The following is a 15,563-nucleotide window of genomic DNA, read 5'->3' as shown; positions in this document are numbered from 1 at the left end:
CAACACGAAATCTTTGAGCTTAGGAATCTGTGTATTACAGTACGTGTTATAAGAACCGTGGCGAGATGGGTACTTCTCAGCTGTCTGCTTTTCAAGGGAAGAGCATTTCACTGAATATTAATTCCTTTATTTCTATTACGATTTCACACTAAGTTGCACTCGTCTATCAGTAGATTCCTTACTCTAGAAGGTTAGATCTAGTCGGCTAATTTCAAATGACAGTTTTGCTACGCGTCAAGATTCAAGAAGTATCTACAGTATAAGGAAGTTTCATTATGATTAAGAACATATTTGTGTTCGAAACGTGGGATATTTACCACCTAATGTCATAAGACAGAAGGAATATATCATGAACTATAATGTAATTTTTTCTGTTGAAACAAAAAAAGCACACTGGTATGCATATCTTATAAGGAAAGACTGTTCCCGTTTCATTTGCTACCTAAATCTGTATACAGCTACCAAATGAGTGATGAACTTTGGCAATGTGAAATCCGGCTATCTCTGACCAAATGATCGGCATTCGCAACCATCTACTTGGCGTCAAAGTACCACTTCTGGTTATCGGCAGTTTTCGCACTGGCGGAGAGGACATCAGCTCCACTGTGGGTAGAATAGTCCTTCACGGTAAGCTGACCGAGCTCGGACACCTTGTTGTTGATACTAAATTCAAATATCAGCAATCTTTGTTCGTTGAGTTGCTCATGGAGAGAATAAAGAACACTTACGTGAAGACCTCGTATTGGTGTGTAGTGGCCGGCTTGATGGTCCAGCGGGCAGAGGGATCAGTTGGGGAGATTTGCGGGGTGGAGACAATGTGGTTTTCCTCTAAAGATCCGAATAAGCATGTGAATCGAACACTAACAAGTATGGAAATACTAACTGGTAGCCGTGAGGAAATAGCCACTGTGAACATTGATGATCAGGTACTCGGCGCTGTCCCCAGACCCAGCAACGAGTGCTACCTGCCACTTAGCATTATCGCTTGGTTTATCACCACGAGTACTTTTAAATTCACGGCGGCATCAGTGATTGTCATTTGTAATGTGTCAATACGGGTTTCAAGCAGACTCACTATGTCCTAACCACTGCTCCTGGCTCGAGTTTGCCCTCCCAGGCATTAAGGTTGAGGGATGGAGCCTGGTATGGCACGATCTCGTAGGTACCAACGCCCTTAAAGCCCATATTGAGTGATGACTTGTGGAAGTTGATAGAAGGATTTGATTTTAGTAGAAGTTATTGCTGTGAAAGATAAAGATGAGTAGCTTTGAGAAAAGGAAATCAGTTCTCGGTCCTGAGATGGTCGCCTTAAATATTCGTCGACATACCCTCTAGAAGTAATGATAGTGCGGGGTCTTTCACTTTGTGCGCCTCGGTGGCTGGCTGTGCTTGATGTTGCCATCGGGAAGATGCAAACTGTATTGGTTTAGCAATTGCATCATTTTTCTGTATGTTGGTGTGGTCGAATAAGGCACCATCATGCTCGATAGGTGCCCTCACATAGCCAAGTACGTTATAAAAACACCTTCATGCTCTTGTGCATGATCACATCCTCATGAAGATATCTCACAGCATTCGACCCAGCTCCAACAAAACGGCCTGTTCTGCGTGAGAGCACTTCAAAGCCATATTTCGTGGTAACGGGGTTATACTACAGCGGGAGACTGATGTAATTACGCAATATATCAAAATATTGCAAAAGACGCCCAGCTGGAAATATAGCCAATTGCTTTGGATTGGTAGGGTGTAATTAAATTCTTCAACTTGGCGATCATCGTATCAGATTGCTATACATGAACTCTCATGCGCATTGTCCTGTACGTTAAGATATTCCCTAATCAGCGAATAGCATGGAGCTGAAAATCAATTATGTAACACAACCCTAGCTTTGACTACAAAGATTCTCTCGCACTTGCATTCAAAAGGATTACCCTGAACATATAGAACAATGTTAAAGTCTTGCACAGAGTATACCAGAATCGAACTCTCGATCAAATTAGTCTCAGGGACCAGATTGGGTCGCAGGCTGGCATTGTATTCAAGGATTTTGATCCTTTCGTCAAATGCCATATATTTGCTGGTTCTACCTACAAGAAGTCAATAAACTTAAAAGAACATTGATAATCTGCAGGTCACCGAAATGTCGTTATTGTTTTTGGTCCGCAATTCGGAAAGTCCGGGTAGTTCTGCAACCACGAACCTGAAGGAATATCATTTGTGTAACACGAAGAATGCTGCCCGCATTTTTTAAAGAATCACGTCACATTACCCCGCACGCGCACTAAACACATCGATGGAAGGTTGACAGACAGCACAACCCAGCACGTAGCACTAAGAGAGCACCACATATATAATTTATACGATGGCTGCCAGGACAGTGGAAATCCCAACTTGATTTGGGGAAATATATTGGTAAATGCTGTCGTGTAACTTGCTTCAATATGATTGTAGGACTGTAATTATACTGTGATACAGCGGGGATGCCTAATCCGGTAACTGCATGAAGTGCTCGATTTGAGGTTGCAGCGCCAATCGATACGATGGTGCCTTTCACGAAATGGAGAAATAAATCAGCCAAGACCTTTTCACCCGCATTTCCTCTATCCTTCGCTAGCCGACCATCATGAATGCTTGTCCATCGAACTCCTTTTCTACCATTCGAAAATCTACCCTTCGAAGATCTGCCCAAGATTAGCACTGCACTTGTTTGTCGTTCACCAGAAGCACACCATACGTAATAGCCAGTGACTTGCACCTGACATATCTTAATATGCAGCTCTGCATGCAAATAAAATTTCGTACTGATGATAGATGCAACCCGTCCATTCAGACATTTAATCGAGACTAGCTCAATATATGAAGAGGAGAACCGGTTTATCCGAGCGGAAAGTCATATAGCTAAGCCTCAAAGTTCAGAAGCTGAATTCAAAAGCTACATATTCCTGTAGCTAAGTTAAAAAGGCTTGTAATACAATATTTTTCTGATCGTATCTTCAGTGGTAGTCATCAGATTTGCAAGCAAAAATGTACATCATATGGAGGAGTGATCACGGTAAGAAGACAAAAGCAAAAAGGAAGCACACGCTAGACGTCGAAAGCTGGATATGATATTTTTGACAGATATGAAAGTAGATAGAAGTATTAACATATTAGTGTTTATAATAGATGCAAGAACATAATCGCTATATCTCTAGATAGATGATGAGGGTATTCAACAGAATATCATGCTATCAGATTCAGAATTGAATAGTTCTCAACATGTAACATTGGAATTAGATAGTGATATTGATGCTCCATTCTGCAAATTTTTGTGGGGTGTTGGATAAATATATATCTTGCCACTTTTACGCCGAAGAGCCCTCTGGTATTAGCATCAAAATATTTTGTACCTGAATTACAAAAATTGTCATCACACCAATCAAAATCATATATCCCAAAAATAAATACATATATATATATCTCTCTCACATTGAACCTTAAATTCCACATCATAAATTCCACCCATCAATCGTCCCACCCAAAAACAAAAAGCGCAGACCCTACCCTACCCCACCATTCCCTCTTGTTAAAAGCAGCAGCCCCATATCCCCATTTGCGCACCCAAACACCAAAATTTTGATCTATCACAAACAAGTTCATCAATTCTCAACTTATCTGCAACGATTTCCACATCAAAATAAAGCTCAAAAAAGGGCAAAAAATGATCACTGGCGGGATCGAACCGCCGACCTTGGCGTGCCAGCATCTATCTCCGAAGAGAGGATATTAGCACCACGCTCTAACCAGCTGAGCTAAGCGACCTTTGCAAACTTTGCGGTTATTTGATGAAGGGGGTGCGCATAGAAAGAATAATATTTCTTTAATGAAAAGGCTTGGACTGTGGGGTGTGATTGTAATTGGTGGTGGGGTAGACTATTCCATCCCGAATTCGTAATGGTAGCATATAATTTGAGAACTCCCAGTCCTCTATTCTAGCATTCATAGATCATATTAGATATAAAGCCACAACTTCATCTATAAAGAACCTACCTATCACAATCAAAGACTAGATGCCGAGTTATCTAATATACTCTGACTCTGTAGAACTAATACCTATTCTGTTTCTGCCAGCGCGGATAACTAACTTGTGATATCAGCTTACGGATCTAGATATACGGTATTAGCATCGGTGTTAGGCTCAATATGAAAAGTACGATGATTGTGGATCTATATAATCAGGAATTGTAGCACCAATAATAAGACAACCCTCTTCATACCTATAAGAACAATGCCTTCATCGGGCAACAATTCATGAAACTTAAAGTCTAATAATCTAATACTAATACCAACGATCCAAACATCCCGACAGACAATTATGTATCTATCTATTTATTATATATCATTAAAACCATTCCATTCCAAAATAAACTAGTTCAATATCGAGCCACTTAATCCCTAGAATAACTCAATCATTTATCTCTTTTCTTGTTCCACCATTTCTTGACATCTAATCTAATTATAACACTCTCAAACCAGACACAGGATTTCTTTAATTTTTTTTAAAATATCAAAATCTGATTTATTTTATTTTATTTCAATAATGATTGTTTTTAGTTATTTAATATCTATGTAAAAACTATGATATATAGGTGGAAAATTTATAATTGTGACGGAAATCCCTGCTTTCCTCCCACCCTTATTATATAAGAAACCTCAGGTACATTAACCATGTCCACACATGATACGATTACTCGAGATTAGTATGCGATTTAGGTGACCTGAGGATCAGATCCGGACAAGTACTAGGTATCAATGGTTATCGGTAAAGTAAGATCATTGGAGGAATAAACATGACTTCTTTTTGCCTAGCCATTGCGGCTAGGCCATTCATTTGTGTATATATAGAGTAGCTATCCCCATCTACAGGTGCTCTTCACCTGTAGATTCTAAGTTAAATACAATTGCTGGTCTATAAACACCCTTTTGGTCACAATAATCTTTATATACCTACCCTCCCTCCCTACCTAGGTCTGTGTCTTTCTCCCACAGTCATTCAATCCTATCCAATCCAATCCAATTCAACTCACTTCAACCTCTCACAACAAAAAGAGTAATCATAATATTTTTAGATTTTAAATAGAAATTCTGAATTTTTCTGAATTTCTATAGTTTAATTCCCTTCCTTCCTTCCTTCTTTCCTTTCTTCCTTCCTTTCTATTTCATCTCATCTCATCTCGTTTCATGGTACATACATAAGATTACATATAAAATTTTTTTGGTAGCAGCCGTCTTTCACTTTCTATCTTCCATCTTTCGCGCTTCAGCAACCTCAACCCTCAACCCTCAACCCTCAACCCTCAACCCTCAACCCTCAAACGTCAACCCCAACTCCCATCATAACCCTCATTAAAAAATCTCAAAAATCTGAAAGACCCTCAAAGACCCTGCCTGCCTATAACCATCCACACCCACATCCACATCCACATCCACACCGCATAAACCTTCCCAAATCATCAAGAATGAAGAGACGACGAGGAGTCAAATTCCTAATCCCCTATTCCCCAAACCAAATCAAACCAATCAAACCAGACCAATCCTGACCAATTCTGACCAAACCAAACCCAGCCAAGCCAAGCCGCTCCAGCTCATCCAAATCCTAAAATACATAATAGTACAATAGTACATAACATAAAAACCTCATCTTCTTCGTTTCGTATGTGAATGTAGTTAAGTTATCTAAGTATTAATCATGAGAATGTATGTTTGCAACAAAAAAAAAAGAAAGAAAAAAAAGACGCAGAAAGAGCCTGTCGGGCTGCGTCATGTTTATGTCATGAAAAAACGTGAATGGTATAATTGAAACATGATATGATACAGGAAAAAAAAGATGAAAGTAAAAAAGAAAATAAGTGAATGTACAATGTAGGAAAAAAGGAAAAAATGGCATCTTGAACGTTGTGATAGAATGAAAATTCTCAGTAAGATTACATCTCATTTATGAATTTGAGAAGAATTTTGAAAAGAAAGATACAATCTCAACCCCTGATTTCAATCTCCTTTCTCGAATTCACAAGAGTACTCGAACTTTTCCGACTGATGATCGTAGCACTTCCGGGAGGTAAAGGAGGTAAAGCACAATCTGGAGGAGGAGCTGGAGGAGCACCATGCATAAGAGCTGGTAAACTTCTTCTGTTTGAGACAGATCTTCCTGATCGAGATTTTGGTGGTTCCAAATCAGTGTGATTTGCTTTGTAAATAAGGGTAGGAGAGAGAGTCGTAGGGGCGAGAGTTGAAGAAGGTCGCTTGCGACGTGGGGTATTGGATAAATCTTCAGCGATGGTTGATTGTTGACCAGAAGTGGCAAGCATACTTCTTGGTCGACGCTGTGTGTTTTGTTTGATGGGAAACTCGGGAAGTGTTGGTAATGGTTGAAGTTGAAGTGAAGATTCTTGAAGAGTTGGTAATGAATCGCAGTCATTTTCTTTTATACTTTCGAAGGATTCATCATGAGTCGAATTTGTTGAAGGTACTTTAGGAAATTTGGATGCACTTGAACCATTTGATTCCAAGGGTGACGTGGTTTGACCAACTGCCTGCATGCTTGAATGGCGACGCAAATCTTTGTTCCGAACTTCTAATGTATTATTTGATGGCATGAAACTCGAGACACGTCGAGTAGATCTTAATTCTTTGCTTGGTCGCTTTTTAATAGAAGACCTTCCTAGGGAACGTGATCCAATATCAAGGGTGGATGGTTTATTGAGTGCAACTGGCCGATGTGACGTTTCCATGGACGTAACAGGTATTGGAATCCGTCTTGGTGATGATATGTCCATGACAGGGGATAGTGGTTGAGTCACAGAAAGTGCCATTGGAGGTCCCTTCTTGCTTCCCTTTTCAGCTTCCATAGTATTCATTGCAGGAAGTGATGGTCGTCTGTCAGGGACTGGGCTTCTAGTCGAAAACCTCTTGCTTGAAGAGACAGGTACACTGAAATTTGGAGTTGCAGGTGATGGGCTTCTCATAATTCGGGTAGATGTACCATAATTTGAGTGTCGAAAAGTTTGTTGAGGAGTCTGAAGGTGCGGTGACATCTGAGGTATAGGATCCCGTGACCCTTGAAGTGCTTGAAGTGACCTTCTACGTTCAACAATCTCTGCAGCATTTGGCCTCACTCGTACCGTCTCCAAGGACAAAGGTGGTAGATCTTCCATGGTAGATGTACTATCTCGAGCTGGCGACGTTGCTGGAGATGAAATGCGAGTTCGTTGGTCGGATGAGCAATAGGATAGTCTGTTAATACTATCTCTCAAACCTTCCAAATTCTGCTCATATGAACTAGAACTATTTGTCACCGATCCACATCCGGTTAATGGTCTGATCGCAGCTTCATTTTGTGCTTCGTTTAGTGACCAAGGTGGAAGGAAGCCAGTTGGGGATATTTCATCAATGTTCTGTCCTTCCGGTTTCTGCCAAGAGGGGCGGCGCTCACGAGGAGTTGACCAAGGTAAAGCCAATTCTCCAACTTGCCCTTCTTGCTGCCACGATGAACGGCGATCATAGGGATTTTGAAGTGGTGAGCAAGAGTTAGAAACCTGATCCGAGCCTCTTCTTTGGACAAGATACCGATGACTTGGTTGACTCTTCAACTCTGGTGTTTTCTCATCTGTCTTCACAGTTCCAGTTTCTGTAATTTGTTTCTTGCCTCCAAGTGTTTCAATTTCCTTCCTTAATACAGCAATCCAAGAATCCATTTCTTCAGCGCTGTCCAAGACAAGTAAAAGACTAGTTGCGTTCCTCCTATAATCTGCACTTCTGAACGCAAGTCTTGATAATAAAGACCTAGAATCTGAGGTTGGAACTCCATCCGCACTCATTGATTGAGATACTTGTAACACCCAATGTTTTCCTGGAATAACATCTGATGCGAAAGCTACAGACTCCTTGCCGAGCTGAACCATTTTTTCAGGTAGTCGGTCAAAATTTCCATCACCCGAGTACTGTAGAAGGTAACCAGAAGTTACTAAAACGAAAATCTTTTGAGTCCATTCACCTTTCGATATTGAACCTGATCGTCGTCTGTTATGTTTGATTATTGTCTTCTTCTCATCTGGCCCTGTCTCGGTTGTTTGTGCTATTTCGTCCCGGAGACTGATATTCCTTTTATGATTAGACATGCGGATAATTGCATCTGCTGATAAGGTTGAGGCGGAAAGACGAGCATGCTTCACAGATTGAGGGTAACTTTGGAATAACGGTGGTGGATCAAACACTGATGCTTTTGGGCTTGTTTTCGGTGTAGGCTTGGCGGCAATTTTGCTATCCTTGGCTGATTTGGATCTGAGATTCAGACGTGATGGGGTCCCAGTAGTATTCCCTGGTGTAGCAGGTGTGGTGGGAGAGGCCACATCAGTTGTATTACCGGCACCAAACTTTCGAAAGAAACTGTCTCCTACTGGACTTGTGATGGGACTCATTAGCTTTGGGGAAAGTGGTGTGGGTGATGTGACTGGTGAAGCCGATTTATTTCCTTCAGGAACTGGCGATACCGCATTCTTCTCGGATTTATTACGAGAGAACATTCCTCGAAGACCACCTTTGGACTCCTTTCTATGGACTTTTGGACCTTTCAATGGAACTCTGCCTTCCTCCAAGCTACTTGTATTTATTGGTGGTGGACGAATGCGACGACTGAATGTGTTGGATGATAGTGGTGATTCGCCATTGCTATCCTTATCTCCTAGAGAACCAATTCCTAGAATTACTGACATTGCGGGGAGTATCTGATCCTCCTGTCCAGGACAAGGCTTGAAAATCAGATCTTCAAATCGTGGCTGAGCGAGCTCAATTGGGCCGAGATTCGACCTTTCGCAAATGTTCAATTTATTGGATTGAAAGGTGGGATTTTGGAGCTATCGATGTAGCTATTGATGAGGTGGGATTTGATTTGCAAGCACAATGGTAGTGGTCGTAGGGTATCGTGGTGGTTGTGTGAGATTGAGCGAGTATTGTGTCAATGTAAACAAAGCAAAGGTGAAAACTCGTGTCAAGAGACTACGATTGGTTTGATGAGGAGTGAGAGTGAATTTCGCGAAGTATGATGATCCGGATAGGCATTATACGAGGGGTGGATCTTAGACCGAGACGGTGGGATGAGATGCTTCAGATGAGATGAGGACGTTGTAAAATAAATATCAACCGAGTTCTTAAGAAATCAATCCACAATGTAATATGATGTATGATGTATGTGATAAAAGCATTCAAGTGAAGGAGTGTAAAGAATGACGATAGGAACGAGATACCATAAGAGAATGTGAGAGCACGAATGGAGCAAAGGAGTGAGAATGATACTGAGGAGAGTGAAAGAAAGTATGTTCTGAGTAAGGAAAAATTAGACTTCTCTTTTATCCGTGTGGACGCGGTGACAAGGCCTTGACAAGGCCCTTGACCAGGATAGATAGGCTTCACGTTCCCCATAGCGCTCAGAGACGGGAATCTGGTTGAATGGGTTGAAATAGTTTTGAAGAGGAGGGTTTCTCCCGTACCTATTTCCGCAGTCTTCACTCTAAACATAGTAGACGAGGTTAGACAAGGCATGGATGGATGGTGGATGGATGGTGGATGGATGGTGGATGGATGGATGGATGGATGGATGGTGGGTGGGTGGATGGTTATCGACCTTAGACCGCTTCGAGTTCATTTCCCGATTTCTTACTGGATGGATGAAAGCGTGAAAAGGTAGCACTAATAATAATAACAAGGCTAATAACTTTGATTCCGAAATGTCGACCTCGACCTCGACGCACGGATTGCCCCGGTTTGATTGAGATTGGGGAATTTGACATAAAGTCCTTTGTTTTTGTTTATCTCTTGTAAGATACTTGACTAAGTTGACTCCAAAGTTTGGCTTTTCATCTTCAGACATCCGGCCATTAGGCTTTCTTGGCTTCGAGATTTGTAACGGGCCACCCCGCAAAAAGTTGTGGACACAGCAAAAACAGTGGAGGTCAAGAATTGTTCGGTTTGGATAAAAAGTGTTGTGAGACTGATGTTTATTGATCTCACAGGAAACCCCTAAACCATTGATGCGGTACCCTAATTCGAGCTGTCATAAGAAATTGGCAAGGTAATGAATGAATGGCCAATATAATATGCACGCCCGAAATGCCTGCCCAATAATGGCCTGTCTGCTGATCTATCTGGAGTCTAGAGACGGCGTTTAGAGAGAGATGGTGGATGGAGCTTGGGTAATGTGGAACCAAAAGCAAAGGTTCCTGCATAAGAGCGAGCACCGGCCGTACACCGTACATGTACATGATTCTGCAAGGTCAATCAATCCTCTAGTACGGAGTAAAATCCTTATGCACACCACACCACACACCCACCACCAGTTCTCCGCAGTGCAAGGCAAGAACTGCTAGCGAGAAATACTATGCCGTGCTTTTTGACTTTGTTATATTCTTCCGTAATCCGCATCCTTAGAATGTAAATGCATTGCCAGATTCAAGATTCAAGTAGCAGAGATAGTTGAAGATTACTACTCCGTACAAACAAGATTTTTAGGATGTTAGAGATCTGGTGATCCTCACCTGGAAGTCCGGAACTTCTCTTGATACAGGGGCGGAAATCCACTCACTATCCACTTCAATTTTTTCTACCTGGATGCAATAGTAATAAATTTGTTGGTCCCGATTGGATAATTGGAATGAATAGAGGCTCCGAGGAAAGGGGGGCCAACAATGGGAAAGAGATGAAATGAAATCAATCAATAAAAGAAAAGAAAAGACTCACAATTCACAAAGTACACCAGTAATAGCACAGATGGTTGATGGAAATGGGAATGGTGATGCTGCTGCTGATGCTGATGCAATAATGCCTGTGAAATTTGTTTCTTTTTGATGTAATCCTGTAATGTAATCCTCAGGGGTATCATCCAAATTTCCAGGATAATTTTCTTGTCTGTGCTTCTGATTTGTACTGGAATGCTGGTATCTGGGATGAGTTTTGATCAAGATGATGAAGGTGGTCTGCTGCTGTACGTTCCTATCCTTCCTATCTTCTTTACCATCAATATCAATAGTACCTACCTTCGTGAATGATACCTAATGTTACCGGTGTCCTTTTTTTAAACTTGGGATGAAAAAAAGACGGCACACGGAAGTGCCGCGCAAAATTGTTTCGTGAGCGGGAAAGAATTGGTGGGAATCTCAACTGGTGAGAGTCGGCAGTAACTGTTACCAAAATCGATAGCGCTGATGACTACTGATAGGATAATCACTTTGAGGATAATAAGTAATGAGTCGTGTTTGTCTAACAACAGTGCGTTTTGACAAACTTTTTGGTCTATATAGCGATGATCGTGATGAAATATGAGATATTGATCCAGGTTAATAGAATTGATGTTATTATCTTGGATATTTTGTAGAAGGAAAGAAATTAATGTTCATTGGTGGTTTGGGGAAATTCAATCAAGTCAAATATTAATGGTCACGTGCTATGCCATTTAATGATTTTGTTTTTCATCAAGGCTAACGCGCCCGTCGCGTCAACCCCTCAGCAAACCTGACTTTGAGTAAATTTCCTGCCCAAAATGTCTCGAGCCAATGTGTCATCTGCAAGACCACTTTCTCTTACTGAAGAGCTTGAGAAATTGGAGCAATCTATCACTCTGACACTTCAAGGTAAGCTTCCTTCCTTAGCTTTCCCCCGAAGCATCTTCCTTTTACTAACACCACCTCAGAAATTGATCACAACTTTAGTCGAGCGCATCGTATTGTCACTACAAGTATTCTGCCCGTCGTTGAACAATACGCGAACCATTCAAATGCAGTATGGGAAGGGTCCAAGGTTGGTAGCTATCTATCTTCAAGAGACTGGAATGCATCTAACAGCGGGGTAGTTTTGGAAACAATTTTTCGAAGCCAGTGCCAATGTCTCATTACTTCAAGTAGAGCAACAGGGGGAGGAGGAGGACGTTTCATATACTCAGTCCCACGAAGACCCAAGTCAATATACTACATCACAGATTGATGATGAAACTATTCAAACAGAAGACGATGGTCATCATATTTACGATCAGGATGATTCAATGCTCGAAGACAACGATATTAGTGGTAGCACTCCCAGAGGTCCTCCACGAAAAGATAAAGAGCTACAATTTGCAGACTTGTCATCTCCATACGAGGACTTGAGAAAGGAATTTAAAGATGCTACTTTACAAGGTGATGAGGATGATACACAACTACCGAGTACACCTGGAGCTAGGCAAAGGATACCAGATATGTCAATGCTACCAGATTCATCTCCATTTGACCCAACCACATATCGGATGGACCCGACTTTATACGATCTACCATCAACTACCCAAACATATATCCCATCGACGGCTCAAAAGACAAAGGATCCTCAATATCTTAAAATGCTCGAAAAGAATTATCGAATCCAAGCAACACCACTTACAAACCGAAAAGAAAAGAAGACCCCTGCAAACAAACCCTCATGGCGAGACAATCAATCACCGTTGTCTTCACCACCAGCTGCAGCACCTCAGTTACATGCTGATATATTCAGTTCGCCAATTAGACAACCATATAAGCCGAATGCACCACGAACACCAGGTATAAGTGTTCAAACTCCGGCGAAAGGAAAGTCAAAGGACATCTTTTCCAAATCTATAAAGAAAGAGAAAGATGAGATCACATGGGAAAGTGATAGTGATGAAGATGCGGAAGATATTTACAAGGAACTTGGAATGAGTCCACCAAAGACGATTCAATTTTCCTTACCACAATCAAGATTACTACAAACTCCTGGTAAGCTCTTGACCTTGATTGAAATCATTAGTATCACAAGCTAACACAAATACAGCACGAGAAGCAAGCAAAAGAATTGTCGAAGATCTTCTTACCACCGCTGGGGCTGGATTTGATAATACAGATGAATTGGATAATAGTCCAAGCATAGTCGCAATGAAAGATGATTTTGATGATAGTTTTTGAGGAAATCAGAATTATTTGTTAGAATTTAACGAGGAATGAAGCCATGACCATACCAAACAAGAACTCCTCATAAACCGTCTTCCCATATGTTCATCTCCATCGGGAAAAGTATCGTACGAAAGTTCCTTGCTGTTAAAACCAGGTTTTTCTAGTATGTCGTCCACTAGGAAACTCCTTCAAAATTCCCCCGAAAGATATCACATCATGGTCATGAAAGTCCAAAGCCCAAGACACCGCATAGAAAACACCATTCAAAGAAAGAGACAAATCAACCACCGACTATGTTTATCTCATAGCCATGATTATATGTGTCTCCGTCAGCGATTGTCTCGCTGTCAATCCAGATAAAGCCTTCTCCTCTTAACCAAATTACGTCAAATCAAGCTTTAGAATGGAACATAGGTGACTTCTCACACGAATCCCCGCGTATAGAAGAGACGGTTTAAGATTTCTTATACGACTTGACTTCTCCACTTTTCAAATGCTCCTTACGGGAAAGCTTAGCTTTGAGGGTACCGACTGAATGTTTCAGGAGGGAAATAGTGGAGGTGGTGCTGTAGAGCGAAGATGTTTCGTTTGTGGTATATGTAGAAGTAGTTTCCATGGATATTTTTGGAGAGGAAGATTTGGCAGTGTAGGATCTGGAGGTGGAGTAGGATACTGGTGTTACTTTTTGGGATTGGGAGGAGGAGTGGAAGAAGGTGGGACGTTTTTCGTTGGGGAAATCTGGGGCTGTTAGATGAGTTAGATGGGGTTTGGTTGGATGGATTGGATTGGATGGATTGGGAAAAGAAAATGAGATATACGGGAAACTGGGAAGGTGGGAAATCCTCCAGCAGGCATTTTTTTTATAGATGTGATTTGGGTTGATTGTGGGGGTATTGGTAATGAGAGGAGAGAATCTTGACTGTGAAAATCAAATTCAAATTCGTTATCGAGGGTAGATGTGTCGCGGTTGTGTTGTGTTGTGTGGTTTGATATAGTATATATATCTCTCTCTGATGTCTGATCGATAATAATGAGTAGAAGAAAAGAAAAAAAGCCCCTTTATAATCGAGATACTGTATGGCATCTCCCCTTATATATACATCCATCCCATCCCATACTTATAACCTTGGAACTCATAGTATACATAGATTAAATTATCCCAGCTAATTCACATTCAACATCACATCTAAACAAACGGTTATAGTCATAATCATCCAATACCATCATAGATAGGTAAGAATATTAATATCATCTCTTGCGAATGCAAACTACTCCGTTCATTAATTAAGACTAGGTAAGCTAGGTAGGTAATCGGATATCGGATATCGGATTCTTTTATGCTATGGTTAATAGCTGTTGTTTTATTGTTTTATTGTGTTATGTTGTGTTGTGTTATATTATGGGTAGGTAGGTATGCATGTATGTATATGCATGTATGTACTTGGAGAATTAAATATAAGATAAAATAAAATATAAGATATAATATAAGATCTTTACTGGGTTAGTAGGTAGGGTAGTAGATTGGTAGGTTAGTAGGTCATAGGTAGGTAGATAACAAAGTCGCCTGTCTGCCTAGATCTAGTGGATATCCTGGATATCCATCTATGTCATATTATGGGTTTGCTAGATAGATGTCAAAAAAGTATAAAATAAATAAATAAAATTCTAAATACTATTCTATTCTACTCTATTCTGTAAATGATTTGTGGTTTGTTCGGGATAAGACTGATGTGAAAAATTATAGTAGAGTAATCTTACTCCGTATGGCGGGGGAAGAGGAGGGGAGGAAGGGATGGAAGGGATGGGGTCGGAGTTCGCTTAGCCCTGGTCTGGATAATTTTGTGAGATTTAGCTATAGGTAGTTCTTAAGTTTGAATTGAAATTTGAACTCCGTGGTATGTCTATGCGTATGTCTATGATATGGATGATATGGATGCACTGCAATGCAATGCAAATGCAAGAACAACTGTAAGCGAGACCGGGTGAGTCAGGTTTAGGTGCGAGAATGCTTGGTTTGATTGTATGTACTCGGGGTGTTGTGGAAGAGGGTTTTCGGGATAGATTGATTAGGTATGTATGTACGTATACACTATACTATATTGTGTTGATGAGATGGGAGGGGGTAAGGTATGGAGGTATGGAGGTATGTATGCGTCATTCGGTGATTAGATAGATGGGATTGGTATGGTTATTTATTCTTTGCTGTGTTCGGCCCAAGTAAGATTATATGTGAGTATACCTAGCATTACTAGGCTTAGACTTAGTGTTTGATAGTTCCTGTATTAGGCGATAATATATAATATATATATGCATCGTGGGTTCAAGAGTTCCTATATACTGGGTAGATTTTTTACTTGGTAGGTCTTCTTAGCTAGTGATATATTATAATCTTATATGCCGAGTATGTACTAAGTACAAGTTTGAATCGGCATCAGCGAATAAGTAGGATCTTACTTACTGTGCCGCGCTGTGTTGCGACGTTGGGTTGACTAGTATTTGATATCGATATCGATATATGCAGGTACCGATAGGTTGGATTGAGTTACAGCAATATTACTGTATGCCTAGATATATATCAGTGGGTACGAAACATGCTGA

The 15,563-nt window shown here is 40.8% G+C and overlaps 5 protein-coding genes and 1 non-coding gene across 6 annotated transcripts; 2 read left to right on the top strand and 4 right to left on the bottom strand.

Moving 5' to 3' along the window:
• Positions 1 to 533: 533 nt before the first annotated feature.
• On the bottom strand, positions 534 to 1,185 carry SS1G_09838 (predicted protein; the record flags this gene model as incomplete). Its single annotated transcript, XM_001589155.1, has 4 exons — positions 534 to 663; positions 729 to 828; positions 884 to 1,005; positions 1,076 to 1,185. The coding sequence occupies 4 exons, from the start codon at positions 1,183 to 1,185 to the stop codon at positions 534 to 536; spliced, it is 462 nt and encodes a 153-aa protein (XP_001589205.1).
• A 1,839-nt stretch (positions 1,186 to 3,024) lies between these two features.
• SS1G_09837 (predicted protein) lies at positions 3,025 to 3,326 on the top strand (the record flags this gene model as incomplete). Its single annotated transcript, XM_001589154.1, has 2 exons — positions 3,025 to 3,052; positions 3,199 to 3,326. 2 exons carry the CDS (start codon positions 3,025 to 3,027, stop codon positions 3,324 to 3,326), a joined length of 156 nt encoding a protein of 51 aa, XP_001589204.1.
• Positions 3,327 to 3,701: 375 nt separating this feature from the next.
• SS1G_14524 lies at positions 3,702 to 3,801 on the bottom strand. Its single transcript has one exon. It is a non-coding gene; the product is annotated as a tRNA-Ile (tRNA).
• A 2,213-nt stretch (positions 3,802 to 6,014) lies between these two features.
• SS1G_09836 (hypothetical protein) lies at positions 6,015 to 8,750 on the bottom strand (the record flags this gene model as incomplete). Its single annotated transcript, XM_001589153.1, has 1 exon — positions 6,015 to 8,750. One exon carries the CDS (start codon positions 8,748 to 8,750, stop codon positions 6,015 to 6,017), a length of 2,736 nt encoding a protein of 911 aa, XP_001589203.1.
• Positions 8,751 to 11,569: 2,819 nt separating this feature from the next.
• On the top strand, positions 11,570 to 12,977 carry SS1G_09835 (hypothetical protein; the record flags this gene model as incomplete). The annotated part of the gene is made up of 4 exons (XM_001589152.1): positions 11,570 to 11,660; positions 11,720 to 11,826; positions 11,879 to 12,791; positions 12,847 to 12,977. The coding sequence occupies 4 exons, from the start codon at positions 11,570 to 11,572 to the stop codon at positions 12,975 to 12,977; spliced, it is 1,242 nt and encodes a 413-aa protein (XP_001589202.1).
• Positions 12,978 to 13,419: 442 nt separating this feature from the next.
• Positions 13,420 to 13,820, bottom strand: SS1G_09834 (predicted protein; the record flags this gene model as incomplete). The annotated part of the gene is made up of 2 exons (XM_001589151.1): positions 13,420 to 13,709; positions 13,784 to 13,820. 2 exons carry the CDS (start codon positions 13,818 to 13,820, stop codon positions 13,420 to 13,422), a joined length of 327 nt encoding a protein of 108 aa, XP_001589201.1.
• Positions 13,821 to 15,563: the final 1,743 nt, after the last annotated feature.

Source organism: Sclerotinia sclerotiorum, genomic scaffold (genome assembly GCF_000146945.2).
Source record: "Sclerotinia sclerotiorum 1980 UF-70 scaffold_14 genomic scaffold, whole genome shotgun sequence".
In the NCBI taxonomy this organism is placed as follows: Eukaryota; Fungi; Ascomycota; class Leotiomycetes; order Helotiales; family Sclerotiniaceae; genus Sclerotinia; species Sclerotinia sclerotiorum.
This window is presented reverse-complemented; position numbering and strand designations above follow the sequence as displayed.